Source organism: Oncorhynchus masou, chromosome 13, assembly GCF_036934945.1.
Source record: "Oncorhynchus masou masou isolate Uvic2021 chromosome 13, UVic_Omas_1.1, whole genome shotgun sequence".
Classification (NCBI taxonomy): Eukaryota; Metazoa; Chordata; class Actinopteri; order Salmoniformes; family Salmonidae; genus Oncorhynchus; species Oncorhynchus masou.
In genome coordinates this window covers 87,536,484-87,555,231 of record NC_088224.1, presented here as the reverse complement: position 1 = coordinate 87,555,231, position 18,748 = coordinate 87,536,484, and the positions used below count along the sequence as shown (strand labels likewise).

General features: G+C 43.4%; 1 protein-coding gene across 1 annotated transcript; it reads left to right on the top strand.

Annotated features, from left to right (window-relative positions):
• Positions 1-243: 243 nt before the first annotated feature.
• Positions 244-18,438, top strand: LOC135553173 (programmed cell death protein 10). The gene is made up of 8 exons (XM_064985336.1): positions 244-372; positions 3,299-3,504; positions 5,147-5,200; positions 8,263-8,380; positions 10,046-10,172; positions 13,286-13,364; positions 14,729-14,811; positions 17,857-18,438. Exons 2-8 carry the CDS (start codon positions 3,415-3,417, stop codon positions 17,936-17,938), a joined length of 633 nt encoding a protein of 210 aa, XP_064841408.1. The 5' UTR covers positions 244-372; positions 3,299-3,414; the 3' UTR covers positions 17,939-18,438.
• Positions 18,439-18,748: the final 310 nt, after the last annotated feature.

The following is an 18,748-nucleotide window of genomic DNA, read 5'->3' as shown; positions in this document are numbered from 1 at the left end:
TTTTGTTTGCCTGGGATGGAGTTTGTCTGTGAGAGATGTCGTTTTTGTATTTTTTTTGTTGTTGGCTAAATAAGCTTGTTGACGCTTTAGTTGTTTCGTGTAGAACGCCACATAATTGCTTGAACTAGTTGGGAGTTGTAGTTTTATAGTTACTATGTCTTTATCACTGCCATTATTGGAGACGTATGAAAAAACTACAACCGTCAACCCATTTGGTGGACAGCTGAAAAAAAAAACCTTTGCCCAGACAGTTTGATCATACAGAAAACTTCCGTCTTTGAATGAAAAAAGAAAACACTCGACTGGCTAATGCTCGTCACGGCAAATGAGCCTACTTCGGTCTAAATAAGCAGCATACCACGGTGTAAACAGGTATGTAGCTAAAGGCAACGTTACTATTTCACCAAATAACGTTAGAAAATCGTTTTTTGTTTGTTTTTGTTTAGCTAGCTAACGTTAGTAACTTAGCTACCTTCCTGGACGATGAGTCCTACATATTGGCTATGGCAACTAAGTTACTATTTAGAAATGACCCTCACTGTTATTGAAGTATGTTTAGCTAACAGGTGATCATGATAGATAGGAGTTGTCGGTGGATTAGGACAATGAAATTACTAACTACAAGAAACGAAACTGTGGTTTATTATATAACTACACGTAAATGATATAGTTAATATTCTTAGTGCGGTACTCTGCCAGTGGCAGGTGACACCCAGCTTGCTAAAATAGCTAGTTTAGCTAACAACCGACGAAACTTGTTTACGTAGCTAAGCGCTAGTTGGCTACCTAGCCTCGGTTCAGTCAGTTTACGTAACTGGTTGGCTATCGACAAACGCTACCGGTTCCGTTAATCGTCTAGCTAGTCTGTCTGTCTGTCGAGACGGGACAAACTCATTTCACCGCACTTCTATACAAACTGATTTTCTTCGTAAGTTAGGAGAGCATTTTCCTAACCTTAACCTGTCGTCTAACCTGCTACAGAGAAAGTCACTTCGTTATCGAGTCGAGGGGTGTATTTATTCTGCTGATTCTGGTGCAAATGGTCTCTTCAACGGAAGCGAACGAAACGAGTTATGTTAACCTTATGTTATGTTACCTAAATCTGTCCCATATAAACTCTGGTGGTGTTTGGACAAATTATTACACCACAGTTTTCATCAAACGATGACATCATTATAATAAAATGTCACGAGTAGTTGGAAATGTAATTAGCTCATTTGAGAGACATCTGTTGTAACTGCTGTATATTTCTCCATATCATCTGGCTTATCTAATCAGTCAGCCGTCCACGGGCCTTACTTTATGTGACAAATGACTCTGTGGACATAAAATGAAGTTTAACAGCCAGTAATAAACCTATACATTTTTACAATGTGATTAAGGCATTACTGCCTGAAATAACATATTAATGGACTTAGATGTATAGCTTGGTCTTTGTACCATGACAGACTGGACAACTGAGACCTTCATTCTTAAAAGTGATGTCATGTTCTGCAGGCCAGTGGCCCATCTAATCAGCATATTGCCCACAGTAAAGCTGGCCAGATAATAGTCAATGGAGAGGAGCATAGTTTTAGGTAAGAAAGAATGTGTCCAATCTGTTTCCTTTCCTCAGCCATTGCCCCCCCCCCCCACACACACACACTCTTCACTGATTGGTGGGAATGTGTCAAGTCTCACTATGGTTCCTTAAGGCTGTTATCAAGTCCTTTCAAATCAGTGACCATGAAGGAAACTAGTCAAGAAATGGAAGCTTGTTGTGAGATTATTGTGACATGGCCTAAGGCAGGGGTGTCAAACTCATTCCATGGAGAGTCTAGTAAAAATCAAATCAAATGTTATTGGTCACATACACATGGTTAGCAGATGTTAATGCAGGTGTAGTGAAATGCTTGTGCTTCTAGTTCCGACAGTCTAAGTAAATGAATTGAAAGAGAATATATACACATGGATGAGCAATGACAGAGCTGCATAGGCAGCTTCTAGTTCCGACAGTCAAAGTAAAGGAATTGAAAGAGAATATATATACACATATGGATGAGCAATGACAGAGCTTGCATTGGCAAGATGCAATAGATGGTATAAAATACAGTATATATATATGAGATGAGTAATGTAAGATGTGTAAACATTATTAAAGTGACTAGAGTTCCATTTATTAAAGTGGCCAATGATTTCAAGTCTGTATGTTGGCAGCAGCCTCTCTGTTACTGATGGCTGTTTAACAGTCTGATGGCCTTGAGATAGAAGCTGTTTCTCAGTCTCTCGGTCCCAGCTTTGATGCACCTGTACTGACCTCACCTTCTGGATGATAGCGGGGTGAACAGGCAGTGGCTCGGGTGGTTGTTGTCCTTGATGATCTTTTTGTCCTTCCTGTGACGTCGGCTGCTGTAGATGTCATGGTATCTGTGGGTTTTCCTTTCAATAACTCCTAGGCAACCAGGTGAGGGGAGTTCTTTACTAATCACTGACTTTATTTCATCAATCAAGTACAAGGGAGGAGGGGAAATCCGCAGCCACTCGGCCCTCCGTGGAATGAGTTTGACACGTGGTCTCCAGGATCAGTTTTCCCTGCCTCCATCCTGGTCTGAAAGGAATAAAGAGGGGTGAAGCTGACCTGGGAGCAGTGCTCAGAGCAGCCACTAGCTACGGTTTTATTAACACCCTCTGAAGACACTGCCTGCCTGGCCACAAATAAAACTGTCACCTTTCGTCAGCTGGGGCTGAGTCATGGAATCGCAGTGACAGAGGGAAAGAAACCGTCAGTCAGTATCTGCAGAACAAGGGCAGCATTGACACTCCCTCCTGGCCTCTAATTGCATCCAGTTACACACAGTGAAGAGCTGTCTGGTAATGGCCCAGGGTGACGTCATACAGTAGATAATGCTGCTGAAAGTGTCAGTCAGTAGGAGGATAGAGAACCTTATCATGCTTGCTCAGGTGCCCAGGTGTACACAGGTAGGGCCAGGTGTCTTGTAGAGCTTAGGGTCTGTGTCTGTCTCTCCACACCCACCGCCCTGCACCACATGTTTGACTTTGAACCGGAGCCAGATGGAATGTTTACCTGGTTATATAATGTCATCGCCCTCCAAGGCTAGACCTTGTTTGTTGACGTAGACATTACTAGGACAGAACAAGGCCTACATTTAGACCTCAAGCAATGAAAATAGCCTAAATGAGGTATTATAGTGATGAAGTAGGCTATGTAATGATGGTCTTTTCTGTCCTTTCCCTCCCATTCTCTCCCCCATACCCTTTCTTCCCCTGTCTTCTCTCCTCTGGTCCTGCCCCCCCCCAGCTTTCTCTTCTCTGAGTGTTGTAATCAGTGAATGAGTTGAGCCCTGCCCCGGAAGCAGCCTTCACTCCATACACACATACAGACACACGTACAGAAACGTTGGCCTCTGGAGGAGGATGACAATGGAAGAGATGAAGAATGAAGCAGAGACGACCTCAATGGTTTCCATGACACTCTACACTGTGATGTACCCCGTCTTCCACGAGGTAAGGAGGAAAGGATTTGGTAAAGACAGGATGTAGTGTTGAATGGGGCGTGTGCGTGCTATGGTCTCTAAGGTTATAACACACATGTAACTACCCTTAGTCACGAGGGAGGGATGGGGGGAGAGAGTGTGGTTGGATTGGAGAAATAGGGTCAGGATAAACGGGTCTCTATAAAATCGGTGTTGTGGAGGACGCGGACAGAATCACAGAATACAGACATAAAAACAGAATTCAGCAATATTCAAAAATGTATTGATGAACTATAAATGTATTGAATTTATTTGAAAATTCATTATTTTGGCCAAGATTGTCATATGACATGAAGAAAATGCATTTGGGATTCATCCTTTCCTTCATCTTGCTGAAGAGGAAACTGCACAGGAAAGCCCCTTTCTGTGTGAGCCCGTTTGTCTGCCACTTTGTGTTGCCGTTATTGGTGATGCTAATGTAATGACAACTGTTTTGTTGTGGACTTAGTACTTCCAATTGTGTTGTTTTTCTATTAAAACAGTCTGCTTTTGAGAGTGAGAACCGGGGGGGAAACAGAAATCGAGAAAAACAAAGAGGAGGAAAATGGAATTTGGGGGGGAAAAAACAGAATCTGGCAAAAAAAAATGAATCAGATTTTCAAGGGTCGTATAGGTGTCATTTGTCAGGAAGATAAAAACAGAGGGAATGGAGACAGAGTGGAAGAAGAGGGGTAGTCACAGATCACAGAGAGAGCAGCGGGAGTTTGTGTTTAGAGGGGTGAGGGTGGTAGGGAAGAGCGAGGGATGGAGGAGTGTGATAATTACTGTGTATAGCACCAGTGTCTCTCTGATGCAAAGGAGTTCCCTGTGGCCACTTTGATGTGGGGAGGTTGCTGTTTCACTGACTCAGCTAGGCCAGGTATTAGTCACACACACACACACGGCAACTATCCTTCCGGGACCAAACAATTTATTCCAATTCAAAATCCTATTTTCCCTAATCGTAAACCCAAACTCCTAAACCTAACCATACAATACCAATTTTCCCTGTGGGGACAGACAGAATGTCCCCACTTACAACATTTCCTGGTTTTACTTTCCTTGTAAGGACTCCTAGTTCCCACAAGGAGAGTAAAACCAATAACACACAGGCTTGTTTTGTTCAATGTTTGTGTACCAGTGTACTGTAGTTTTTGTTGTTGTCTGCCGTGTTAGCTAATGAGATGGTTTTTCTATGTATGTAGCTACTAACTATGCAGTTTGAAATGTTTTCATCTTGTGGTAATTAGTATAGGTGTGTATTCTATGTTAATTAGAAGATGGTATCTGTTTGAGATGAGTGTATTCTATGTTAATTAGAAGATGGTATCTGTTTGAGATGAGTGTATTCTATGTTAATTAGAAGATGGTATCTGTTTGAGATGAGTGTATTCTGTGTTAATTAGAAGATGGTATCTGTTTGAGATGAGTGTATTCAGATACCATGTTAATTAGAAGATGGTATCTGTTTGAGATGAGTGTATTCTATGTTAATTAGAAGGTGGTATCTGTTTGAGATGAGTGTATTCTATGTTAATTAGAAGGTGGTATCTGTTTGAGATGTGTATATTCTATATTAATTAGAAGCTGGTATCTGTAAGAAGGGTTTTGATGCAGTGATAATGTGTTTACAGTTGGAGAGAGTGAACCTGTCGGCAGCACAGACCCTGAGGGCAGCGTTTATAAAGGTAAGGAGATGGAGGGACAGGGCAGCGTTTATAAAGGTAAGGAGATGGAGGGACAGGGCAGCGTTTATAAAGGTAAGGAGATGGAGGGACAGGGCAGCGTTTATAAAGGTAAGGAGATGGAGGGACAGGGCAGCGTTTATACACTGAGGGGGACAGGGCAGCGTTTATAAAGGTAAGGAGATGGAGGGACAGGGCAGCGTTTATAAAGGTAAGGAGATGGAGGGACAGGGCAGCGTTTATAAAGGTAAGGAGATGGAGGGACAGGGCAGCGTTTATAAAGGTAAGGAGATGGAGGGACAGGGCAGCGTTTATACACTGATGGGGGGACAGGGCAGCGTTTATAAAGGTAAGGAGATGGAGGGACAGGGCAGCGTTTATAAAGGTAAGGAGATGGAGGGACAGGGCAGCGTTTATAAAGGTAAGGAGATGGAGGGACAGGGCAGCGTTTATAAAGGTAAGGAGATGGAGGGACAGGGCAGCGTTTATAAAGGTAAGGAGATGGAGGGACAGGGCAGCGTTTATAAAGGTAAGGAGATGGAGGGACAGGGCAGCGTTTATAAAGGTAAGGAGATGGAGGGACAGGGCAGCGTTTATAAAGGTAAGGATATGGAGGGACAGGGCAGCGTTTATAAAGGTAAGGAGATGGAGGGACAGGGCAGCGTTTATAAAGGTAAGGAGATGGAGGGACAGGGCAGCGTTTATAAAGGTAAGGAGATGGAGGGACAGGGCAGCGTTTATAAAGGTAAGGAGATGGAGGGACAGGGCAGCGTTTATAAAGGTAAGGATATGGAGGGACAGGGCAGCGTTTATTTATAAAGGTAAGGATATGGAGGGACAGGGCAGCGTTTATAAAGGTAAGGAGATGGAGGGACAGGGCAGCGTTTATAAAGGTAAGGAGATGGAGGGACAGGGCAGCGTTTATAAAGGTAAGGAGATGGAGGGACAGGGCAGCGTTTATAAAGGTAAGGAGATGGAGGGACAGGGCAGCGTTTATAAAGGTAAGGAGATGGAGGGACAGGGCAGCGTTTATAAAGGTAAGGAGATGGAGGGACAGGGCAGCGTTTATAAAGGTAAGGATATGGAGGGACAGGGCAGCGTTTATAAAGGTAAGGAGATGGAGGGACAGGGCAGCGTTTATAAAGGTAAGGAGATGGAGGGACAGGGCAGCGTTTATAAAGGTAAGGAGATGGAGGGACAGGGCAGCGTTTATAAAGGTAAGGATATGGAGGGACAGGGCAGCGTTTATAAAGGTAAGGAGATGGAGGGACAGGGCAGCGTTTATAAAGGTAAGGAGATGGAGGGACAGGGCAGCGTTTATAAAGGTAAGGAGATGGAGGGACAGGGCAGCGTTTATAAAGGTAAGGATATGGAGGGACAGGGCAGCGTTTATAAAGGTAAGGAGATGGAGGGACAGGGCAGCGTTTATAAAGGTAAGGAGATGGAGGGACAGGGCAGCGTTTATAAAGGTAAGGAGATGGAGGGACAGGGCAGCGTTTATACACTAAGGATATGGAGGGACAGGGCAGCGTTTATAAAGGTAAGGAGATGGAGGGACAGGGCAGCGTTTATAAAGGTAAGGAGATGGAGGGACAGGGCAGCGTTTATAAAGGTAAGGAGATGGAGGGACAGGGCAGCGTTTATAAAGGTAAGGAGATGGAGGGACAGGGCAGCGTTTATAAAGGTAAGGAGATGGAGGGACAGGGCAGCGTTTATAAAGGTAAGGAGATGGAGGGACAGGGCAGCGTTTATAAAGGTAAGGAGATGGAGGGACAGGGCAGCGTATATACACTGAGGGCAGCGTTTATAAAGGTAAGGAGATGGAGGGACAGGGCAGCGTTTATACACTGAGGGGGACAGGGCAGCGTTTATAAAGGTAAGGAGATGGAGGGACAGGGCAGCGTTTATAAAGGTAAGGAGACGGAGGGACAGGGCAGCGTTTATAAAGGTAAGGAGATGGAGGGACAGGGCAGTGTTTATACACGGAGGGGGACAGGGCAGTGTTTATACACGGAGGGGGACAGGGCAGCGTTTATACACGGAGGGGGACAGGGCAGCGTTTATACACGGAGGGGGACAGGGCAGCGTTTATAAAGGTAAGGAGATGGGGGACAGGGCAGCGTTTATAAAGGTAACGGACGGGGGGACAGGGCAGCGTTTATACACGGAGGGGGACAGGGCAGCGTTTATACACGGAGGGGGACAGGGCAGTGTTTATAAACGGAGATGGAGGGACAGGGCAGCGTTTATACACGGAGGGGGACAGGGCAGCGTTTATACACGGAGGGGGACAGAGGAGATCACTTTGGTCAATTCTGAGTTCAATTCAAGATAACCGTCGACACGAAGAAACATTGCTCTTCTCATAGCCCATTCCCACAATAGCCTGCTGGAGAGCTGTCTTGAATTAGCAGCAGGTGCAGGATCCGTAGCCGCCTTCCTATCATAGAGGAAGCCTGAGCTGGAATGTGAAGCTAACTGAAACTGGCTAGCTTAGAAAATTCAGAGTAGATCTAACTAGTTTCGTAAAATACCCCTATGAGTGGTTCCACTGTTCCAGTTTGATTCAAATCTGATTGTCTTTGATTGACAGTGTCTATCTCTGATCATGGGTCTGTGTTCTATTATGGTAAATGTGTTTGTGGTTGATTAGTAATGCCTGGTGTGTGTCTGCATATGTTCTGTGGCTGATTGTCCAGTGTTTCCCCTATTCATTTAGCGCTGCTGCTAAATTGTTGCCGCCACTCCAAAAATATATAAACAAACGAACACGTATAAAGTATGTCGAAAAGATAATGAAGCTATATATATTTTTTAAAGATAATCTTTTGGATCTAACAATTGCCAAAATAAAAATGAGAATCTACAATTCCCCAAATGTCATGGGGCCCCATTGATTTCTTTTACAAAATGTGCAGAATTACAGGAAATTTACTTTAAAATTGTTATTTTTCTTTTTAAATCCCTAATGACAAAATGCTAGGGGAAACATTGTTGTCATAGACTGATGTGTGTTCTGTGGTTGATTAGCAGAGCCTGATGTGTGTTCTGTGATTGATTGTCAGGCTGAGAAGGAGAACCCAGGGCTGACCCAGGACATCATCATGAAGATCCTGGAGAAGAAGAAAGTGGAGGTCAACTTCACTGAGTCACTACTGCGAATGGCTGCAGACGATGTGGAAGGTGTGTATCTGTTTCTGATTGTGTGTCTCTCTGTTCTGCAGTGAATAACAGAGTCCGAGATGATGATAGGTATTGTGCATCTGTGTACAGTACCGTCTCTCACCTCAGGATGGTGCTGTTTCTCCACTAATAAAACAACAACTCCTTCCTGTGAGACATTTCTTCCCTCCAGGCTTGAATATTCTCTCCTGCATGGCCTGATTGATGGTAGTAATGAATTCATGTGCACAGAATGAGAAGCTCAGCTATAGTTACACACGGACACACAGTCACACCGTGATGTGAGGGCCTTTGCTTCTGTTTGAATACTAAATAAACAGAGCCTTCAGAAAGTATTCATACCCCTTGACTTATTCCACAGTTTGTTGTTACAGCCTGAATTCAAAATGTATTAAATAGATCTCACCCATCTACACACAATACCCCATGACGACAAAGTAAAAGCATTGAAATAAAATTAAAACATTTTGCAAATGTATTAAAAATGAAATACAGAAATATAAATATTAACACCCCTGAGTCAAATCATGTTCGAATAACCTTTTGCAGCGATTACAGCTGTGAGTCTTTCTGGGTAAGTCTAAGAGTTTTGCACACCTGGATTGTACAATATTTGCACATTATTCTTAAAAAAAATATTCAAGCTCTTGTCAAGTTGAGTTTGTGTATTTCAAGTCTTGCCATTGATTTTCAAGCCGATTTTAAGTCAAAACTGTAACTCAGCCTCTTCTGTTTCTTTTTATCACAAAAAACTCCCTAGTCCTTGCCGATGACAAGCGTACCCATAACATGATGCAGCCACCACTATGAAAATATGTAAAGTGGTTCTCGTTGATGTTGTGCTGGATTTTCCCTGAACATAACACTTTGTATTCAGGATGTAAAGTTAATTTCTTTGCCCCATTTTTAGCAGTTTGACTTTAGTGCCTTATTGCGAACAGGATGCATGTTTTAGAATATTTTTATTCTGTACAGTCTTCCTTATTTTCCCTCTTTCAATTAGGTTAGTATTGTGGAGTAACTACAATGTTGATCACAGCTATTAAACTGTAACTGTTTTAAAGCCACCATTGGCCTCAGGGTGAAATCCCTGAGCAGTTTCCTTCCTCTCCGGCAACTGAGTTCGGAAGGACACCTGTGTCTTTGGTAGTGACTGGGTGTATTGATACACCATCCGAAGTGTAATTAGTAACTTCACTATGCTGAAAGGGATATTCAATGTATTTTTTTATTTTTGATCTACCAATAGGTGCCCTTTGCGAGGCATTGGAAAACCTCCCTGGTCTTTGTGATATATTTTTTCCTGTTTGAGATTATGTAACTTTGTTAAGCAAATATTTACTCCTGAACTTATTTAGACTTTCCACAAGAAAGGGGTGACTCAAGATATCAGTTTTTAATTAGTAAAAGTTTCTGAAGGAGCTGTACCTCCTGCTGTCAGCAAGGTTACACTGCAGTGGCACCTTTTTCTAACTTTCCTCTCACACTGAAAGGTGTGTGTGTGTGTGTGTGTGTGTGTTCAGGCCCTCACACAGACTGCTCTCTGGGTGGGGCTGTTCTGTCAGTGCCTGGAATGCTCCCTACATTCCACCGCTTCTTTTTGTTGACATGACTGTCTCCATGGTGACTAAGGCTGTTGCTCTCTTCCTGTGTGTGTGTGTATAGAGTTCATGATTGACAGGCCGGAGCAGGAGTTCCAGGACTTGAATGACAAGGCTCGGGCACTCAAACACATCCTCAGCAAGATCCCAGACGAGATCAACGACAGAGTACGCTTCTTACAGACCATCAAGTCAGTACACACTCGCTCGCAGACCTCCCAGCACACCTTCAGTGATGTGCTTAACACTTCGCAAGCACACGGTTCTCCAAAAAACACACTCATTCTCTTGTTCCCATTTTCTTTCCAATGTAATACTAAGTCTCAAGTAGTACACACACACAATTCTTCTCCCCCAGACTTTTCAGGGCTTGTTTGTGTCTTGGCTCAATTTGCCAGTTCTAAAATTGAATTTGTGTTTGTTGAGTCACTCTAAGTAACTTTGTCAGTGGAATATTTAGAAAAAATTGATTTGGAACATAGTAGAATTCAGCTGTATTTAAAAGTGCAGGGGGAGGAATGAGAGTTTCTGAGAGTAAGAGGTTCTGGAAAGGAGGGAAGATGGAGTAAGAGAGGTGAGGTGGTTCAAGATGTCTGACTGCTTTTGGACTGAGAGGTGAGATGGTTCAAGATGTCTGACTGCTGTTGGACTAAGGAGTGAGAGGTGAGATGGTTCAATATGTCTGACTGCTGTTGGACTAAGGAGTGAGAGGTGAGATGGTTCAAGATGGCTGGCTGCTGTTGGACTAAGGACTGAGAGGTGAGATGGTTCAAGATGTCTGACTGCTGTTGGATGTCTGACTGCTGTTGGACTAAGGAGTGAGAGGTGAGATGGTTCAAGATGTCTGACTGCTGTTGGACTAAGGAGTGAGAGGTGAGATGGTTCAATATGTCTGACTGCTGTTGGACTAAGGAGTGAGAGGTGACATGGTTCAATATGTCTGACTGCTGTTGGACTAAGGAGTGAGAGGTGATGGTTCAAGATGTCTGACTGCTGTTGGACTAAGGAGTGAGAGGTGACATGGTTCAAGATGTCTGACTGCTGTTGGACTAAGGAGTGAGAGGTGACATGGTTCAAGATGGTTTCAGGTGAGATGTCAAGATGACTGCTGTTGGACTAAGGAGGTGACATGGTTCAAGATGTCTGACTGCTGTTGACATGGTTCAATATGTCTGACTGCTGTTGGACTAAGGAGTGAGAGGTGACATGGTTCAATATGTCTGACTGCTGTTGGACTAAGGAGTGAGAGGTGACATGGTTCAATATGTCTGACTGCTGTTGGACTAAATGAGAGGTGAACTAAGATGTGACCTGCTGCTTGGACTAAGGAGTGAGAGGTGACATGGTTCAAGATGTCTGACTGCTGTTGGATGTGAGATGGTTCAAGATGTCTGACTGCTGTTGGACTAAGGAGTGAGAGGTGACATGGTTCAAGATGTCTGACTGCTGTTGGACTAAGGAGTGAGAGGTGACATGGTTCAAGATGTCTGACTGCTGTTGTAGTCATTGTCCACAGACGGGGCCTAAAATGAACACCTGCCATATGCGGGTAGATGTTAATTTCACCAGCCACGGTGGACTAAAGAACTAAGAATCCTATATAGCCTATTCCACCTGGTGCTGAAACTCTGCCTGGCTGGGGGCTGTCTGCATGTGAAGAACTGAGTGAAAGATTCAGTCATAGAAGTTGGTCTAATTTACTTGAAACTGAAGTGAAACTTTGTCCTTGTGTTTCTTGATTATTTACATTGTTTTGTTCACAAACTAGGTTGTTTTTCTATATTTGAGTTTCAACTGCTAGAGAAGAGAATACAAAGCTTCTACTAGTCAGAGTCAGTCTCACAGGGACAAACATGACTCGAGTTACCACGGTAACCTCCGGCCCTTAAAGGGGCAGGTGAAAATGTTTGTCTCGTGAGATCTTGGTTTAAAGACTCAAGTCACAAAAAATGTAATGAAATAATATACTACATTACTTCTTACTAGTAATACATGTATTGTATTTTAAAATCTACCTGACACATTTTATTTTTATTTCACCTTTATTTAACCAGGTAGGCAAGTTGAGAACAAGTTCTCATTTACAATTGAGACCTGGCCAAGATAAAGTAAAGCAGTTCGACACATACAACAACACAGAGTTACACGTGGAGTAAAACAAACATAGTCAATAATACAGTATAAACAAGTCTATATACGATGTGAGGAAATGAGGTGAGATAAGGGAGGTAAAGGCAAAGTAAATACAATATAGCAAGTAAAACACTGGAATGGTAGATTTGCAGTGGAAGAATGTGGAAGATGGAGTAAGAGAGGTGAGATGGTTCAAGATGTCTGACTGCTTTTGGACTGAGAGGTAGTTGGACTGAGAGGACTACAATGTGCAAAGTAGAAATAAAAATAATGGGGTGCAAAGGAGCTAAATAAATAAATAAAATAAATACAGTAGGGGGAGAGGTAGTTGTTTGGGCTAAATTATAGTTGGGCTATGTAGAGGTGCAGTAATCTGTGAGCTGCTCTGACAGCTGGTGCTTAAAGCTAGCGAGGGAGATAAGTGTTTCCAGTTTCAGAGATTTTTGTAGTTCGTTCCAGTCATTGGCAGCAGAGAACTGGAAGGAGAGGCGGCCAAAGAAATAATTAGTTTTGGGGGTGACCAGAGAGATATACCTGCTGGAGTGTGTGTTACAGGTGGGTGATGCTATGGTGACCAGCGAGTTGAGATAAGGGGGGACTTTACCTAGCAGGGTCTTGTAGATGACATGGAGCCAGTGGGTTTGGCGACGAGTATGAAGCGAGGGCCAGCCAACGAGAGCGTACAGGTCGCAATGGTGGGTAGTATATGGGGCTTTTGTGACAAAACGTATTGCACTGTGATAGACTGCATCCAATTTGTTGAGTAGGGTATTGGAGGCTATTTTGTAAATGACATCGCCAAAGTCGAGGATTGGTAGGATGGTCAGTTTTACAAGGGTATGTTTGGCAGCATGAGTGAAGGATGCTTTGTTGCGAAATAGGAAGCCAATTCTAGATTTAACTTTGGATTGGAGATGTTTGATATGGGTCTGGAAGGAGAGTTTACAGTCTAACCAGACACCTAAGTATTTGTAGTTGTCCACGTATTCTAAGTCAGAGCCGTCCAAAGTAGTGATGTTGGACAGGCGGGCAGGTGCAGGCAGTGATCGGTTGAAGAGCATGCATTTAGTTTTACTTGTATTTAAGAGCAATTGGAGGCCACGGAAGGAGAGCTGTATGGCATTGAAGCTTGGCTGGTGGTCCAAAAGTAATTGTTATGCTCTGTCCACAGAGATATCGCCAGCGCCATCAAGGAACTGCTGGACACCGTCAACACTGTCTTCCGGAAATACCAGTACCAGAACCGACGGGTGAGAGCACGACACACTACCTACACACACTACCTACACACACTACCTACACACAACCTACACAATACCTACACACACTACCTACACACACTACCTACACACACTACCTACACACACTACCTACACACACTACCTACACACACACACTACCTACACACACTACACACTACCTACACACAATACCTACACACAATACCTACACACACTGCACACTACCTGCACACTACCTACACAACCTACACTACCTACACACTACCTACACACACTACCTACTACCTACACACTACCTACACACACTACACACACTACCTACACACACTACACACTACCTACACTCACTACACAAACTACCTACACTCACTACACACACTACCTACACACTACCTACAACCTACACACACTACACACTACCTACACACACTACACACTACCTACACACACTACACACTACCTACACACTACCTACACACACTGCACACACTACCTACACACACTGCAAACACTACCTACACACTACCTACACAATACCTACACACACTGCACACACTACCTACACAATACCTACACACACTGCACACACTACCTACACACACTACACACTACACACTACCTACACACACACACACTACACACTACCTACACACACTACACTACACACACACACACACTACCTACACTACACACACACACACACACACTACCTACACTACACACACTACACACTACCTTCACACACTACACACACACACACACTACCTTCACACACACTACACACACACGCTACACTACACACACACACTACCTACACTACACACACTACACTACACACGCTACACTACACACACACACACACACACTACACACACACACACTACCTGCCCTACACACACTACCTGCCCTACACACACACACTACACACACACACACACTACCTACCCTACACACACTACCTGCACTACACACACACACTACACTACACACACTACACACAGTACACAACACACACACACTACACACACACACACTACCTACACTACACACACACACACACACTACACACACGCACTACACACACTACACACGCACTGCACACACTACACTACACACACACACTACCTACACACACTACACTACACACACACTACACTACACACACACTACACTACACACACTACACTACACTACACACACACACTACCTACACACACTACACTGCACACAATACACTACACACACACGATACACAGGCCGATTAAGATATTTTCTCGTTTCTTTCTCCCTCGGCTGTCAGAGTTTGAGACGTTCTTGTGTTTTTTCCTCTCCATTATCTTCTAAAATAGTAAAAAAGTGTCTGTTTTTCCCAGGCACTGGAACACCAAAAGAAAGAGTTTGTGAAATACTCCAAGAGCTTCAGCGACACACTTAAAACCTACTTCAAAGATGGAAAGTAAGAACCTCATCACCTCTTATGTTTCTACCCTGCTGCTCTCTTCCATGGCCCGTACAATATATCACCCATACATACGGGTTTACATCTGGCCCGTACAATATATCACCCATACATACGGGTTTATATCTGGCCCGTACAATATATCACCCATACATATGGGTTTACATCTACACCCATACATACGGGTTTACACCGTACAATATATCACCCATACATACGGGTTTATATCTGGCCCGTACAATATATCACCCATACATACGGGTTTACATCTGGCCCGTACAATATATCACCCATACATACGGGTTTACATCTGGCCCGTACAATATACGGGTTTACCCATACATACCCATACATACGGGTTTACATCTGGCCCGTACAATATATCACCCATACATACGGGTTTACATCTGGCCCGTACAATATATCACCCATACATACGGGTTTACATCTGGCCCGTACAATATATCACCCATACATACGGGTTTACATCTGGCCCGTACAATATATCACCCATACATACGGGTTTACATCTGGCCCGTACAATATATTATCACCCATACATACGGGTTTACATCTGGCCCGTACAATATATCACCCATACATACAGGTTTACATCTGGCCCGTACAATATATTACCCATACATACAGGTTTACATCTGGCCCGTACAATATATTACCCATACATACGGGTTTACATCTGGCCCGTACAATATATTACCCATACATACAGGTTTACATCTGGCCCGTACAATATTACCCATACTGGTTTACATCTGGCCCGTACAATATTACCCATACTGGTTTACATCTGCATCATTTAGATCAGTGTTTTCCCAACTCCAGTCCTCCGCTGACCCCGACAGAACACATATTTGTCGCGCTGGACAAACTCGCCTGATTCAACTCAGAGGTCTTGATGAATAGTTGCCAAGTTAAATCAGGTGTTCTTGTCTGGGGCTGCAAAAATGTTTACTGTTCGTCAGGCCTACGATGGTGCAAAATCGGGCTTAGCCCCCTCAGTTGAAACTTGTGCCCCCTCAGTTTTATTTGTATGTCCCTATATATATATATATATATATATATATATATATATAGATATAGATATAGATATAGATATATATATAGATATAGATATAGATATAGATCTATATAGATCTATATAGATCTATATAGATCTATATAGATATAGATCTATATAGATCTATATATATATATAGATCTATATATATAGATCTATATAAGTTCAAATGATTGAGTGCCAGGTTGTTCTGAATTCTGTATCTGCTGTGCTGTGGCAGCACCATGGACAGAGCATGTCGAGGAGGGTTTATGTGTAGGGAGGGCCATGGAAAGCCACTGGGCGGGAAGGTTTGACTCCTTTGTACTTCCATACAAATGGGAGAAAACTCTGGCCGTCTGTGATTGGCTACTTGAATAACGAGATACTCCTCCGCCTGTCATATTTACTGCAGATGCGTCATTTTGGTTCCCATATCGGAGGTTCTGCATTGTGTCCAATGCTAACGCAGACAAGACCTTCACCCAAACAGTGTTCCCACTGGTGGCATGTTATTGATAGAACCAAAGGGTACTCTAGGCATCATCAAGCAAGGACCATTTTGAAATGCTCGGCACTGTGGAAAGAAAGAACAAGTTGTATTCGTGGTGAATTCACATGGGCTGTTTTGTCAAATCATGTCAACATTTTATTGGTCACATAGACACGGTTAGCAGATGTTAATGCGAGTGTTTGTGAAATGCTTGTGCTTCTAGTTCTGACAATGCAGCAATATCTAACAATTTCACAACAACTACTTAATACACACAATGTAAAGGAATGAATAAGAATATGTACATATAAATATATGGATGAGCGATGGCCGTGCGGCATAGGCAAGATGCAGTGGATGGTATAAAATACAGTATATACATATGAGATGAGTAATGTAAGATCTGTAAACATTATTAAAGTGCCGTTATTTAAAATGACTAGTAAAACCTTTTTATTAAATCAATTTATGAAATGTATTAAAGTGGCCAGAGATGAGTCAATATGTTGGCAGCAGACACTCAGTGTTAGTGGTGGCTGTTTAACAGTCTGATGGCCTTGAGATAGAAGCTGTTTTTCAGTCTCTCGGTCCCTTCTTTGATGCACCTGTACTGACCTCGCCTTCTGGATGATAGCGGGGTGAACAGGCAGTGGCTCAGAGTGGTTGTTGTCCTTGATGATCTTTTTGGCCTTCCTGTGACATCGGGTGGTGTAGGTGTCCTGGAGGGCAGGTAGTTTGCCCCCGGCGATGCGTTGTGCAGACCTCACTACCCTCTGGAGAGCCTTACGGTTGTGGGCGGAGCAGTTGCCGTACCAGGCGGTGATACAGCCCGACAGGATGCTCTCGATTGTGCATCTGTAAAAAGTTTGTGTTTTTTGGTGACAAGCCAAATTTCTTCAGCCTCCTGAGGTTGAAGAGGCGCTGCTGCACCTTCTTCACAGCGCTGTCTGTGTGGGTGGACCAATTCAGTTTGTCCGTGATGTGTACGCCAAGTAACTTAACTTACTACCCTCTCCACTACTGTCCTGTGGATGGGGGGGACTACCCTATCTATCTTGTTGTAGCCTATATTCATTACCAAGACGGCCTTGCTTTACTGTGTAGGGCGCTGTCCATGGTGCTGATACAGCGGAGATGGGTTACAGAGTTCACACCAACCTGTCACTTCAAAAGCAGTCAATGGTCTGAGTCTCTGCATTTGAACTTAGTTTGTGATATAAGCAGAAATCAGCATAAGTCTTAGTTTTCTGCCTGGTTTACTGCTTAGTTGACCATGTGACTGTGTGGCAGAAACGATACTTGGCATTTTCAGCCTTGTTTAATCATTCCCATTACCATTCACTGTGAAATCACATTCTGGCTTGATTCTCTGAAGCCTGACATTTCGCCAGATCAAAACACTCTATCAATCCCAGCGTTGCCACGGTTTCCTGTGACTGACACCGCCTTCCCTGTGTGTCCCTGTGTCTCTCTCTGTCCCGCTTGTTTCCAGGGCGATAAACGTGTTTGTCAGCGCCAACAGGCTCATCCACCAAACCAACCTCATACTGCAGACCTTCAAGACCGTGACATAGACTGGAGTTAACCACACCAACCCAGGCTTTTATCAGAGGACAGGAAACCCTTTACGTGTACAATGTTCAGATTCTGCTTTTGGGACTGTCATTTCCTGTGTCTTGCTTCATGGTGTGGGGTGGGGGGTGGCGGGGTCATTTAGAGTTACAGGTGGTCAGACTATATTTGCCAGAGATTTTTTTTAAATTAATACTGTTGTATTTTATTTTTTTTGTCCTCCACGATCATGCTATCGCCCCAGAGTATCTGATGTCAATGCTCCTCTTTTTCTACCCCCCCCTCCCTCTCTCTTTCTTGCACTTTCTCTCTCCCACTCTGTCCATGTGAAAGCCAAAACACCGGGCCTTAATGTGGCCGTTGATTCCTAAAACAGAGTATAACTACAGAGACTCTTGTTTTTCCTCACATTCTAACTTGAACAATGAGACATGATGGTGTATATTTAACAGATATTTGGTCGCAAAATGTTCAAATAAAAAGTTTAAACATTTTGGAAAGATTTTTTTTAAATGGTCTTTTTGTTTTTTTGTCATTTTACATGTAATATAGGTTGTGTGTAACAGTATATTTGCCACGGTGGAGTTAAGGAGCTATTCTTGGTCGGTACCCGTTTCTAGCAGTCGGTTGATCTCATTCTGAATGCGTTTTTGTCGTGTTTTATTATTGAAGTCTTGGAGACATAAGTTTTGTATCCTGTTGCCATTGACGGCTGCTGAATCAGATATTCCAGGCCATTAAGTGATCTGGAAGAATCAACCATGACACTGGAGTGTGTGTGTGTTTAAAATGATACCCAAGAGAGTGTATGT

Coding starts and splice junctions, on each gene's coding strand:
- LOC135553173 (XM_064985336.1), top strand. CDS start 3,415: ATGACAATGGAAGAGATGAAGAATGAAGCAGAGACGACCTCAATGGTT. Junction 3,505..5,146: donor TGTACCCCGTCTTCCACGAG/GTAAGGAGGAAA, acceptor ATGTGTTTACAG/TTGGAGAGAGTGAACCTGTC. Junction 10,173..13,285: donor CGCTTCTTACAGACCATCAA/GTCAGTACACAC, acceptor CTCTGTCCACAG/AGATATCGCCAGCGCCATCA.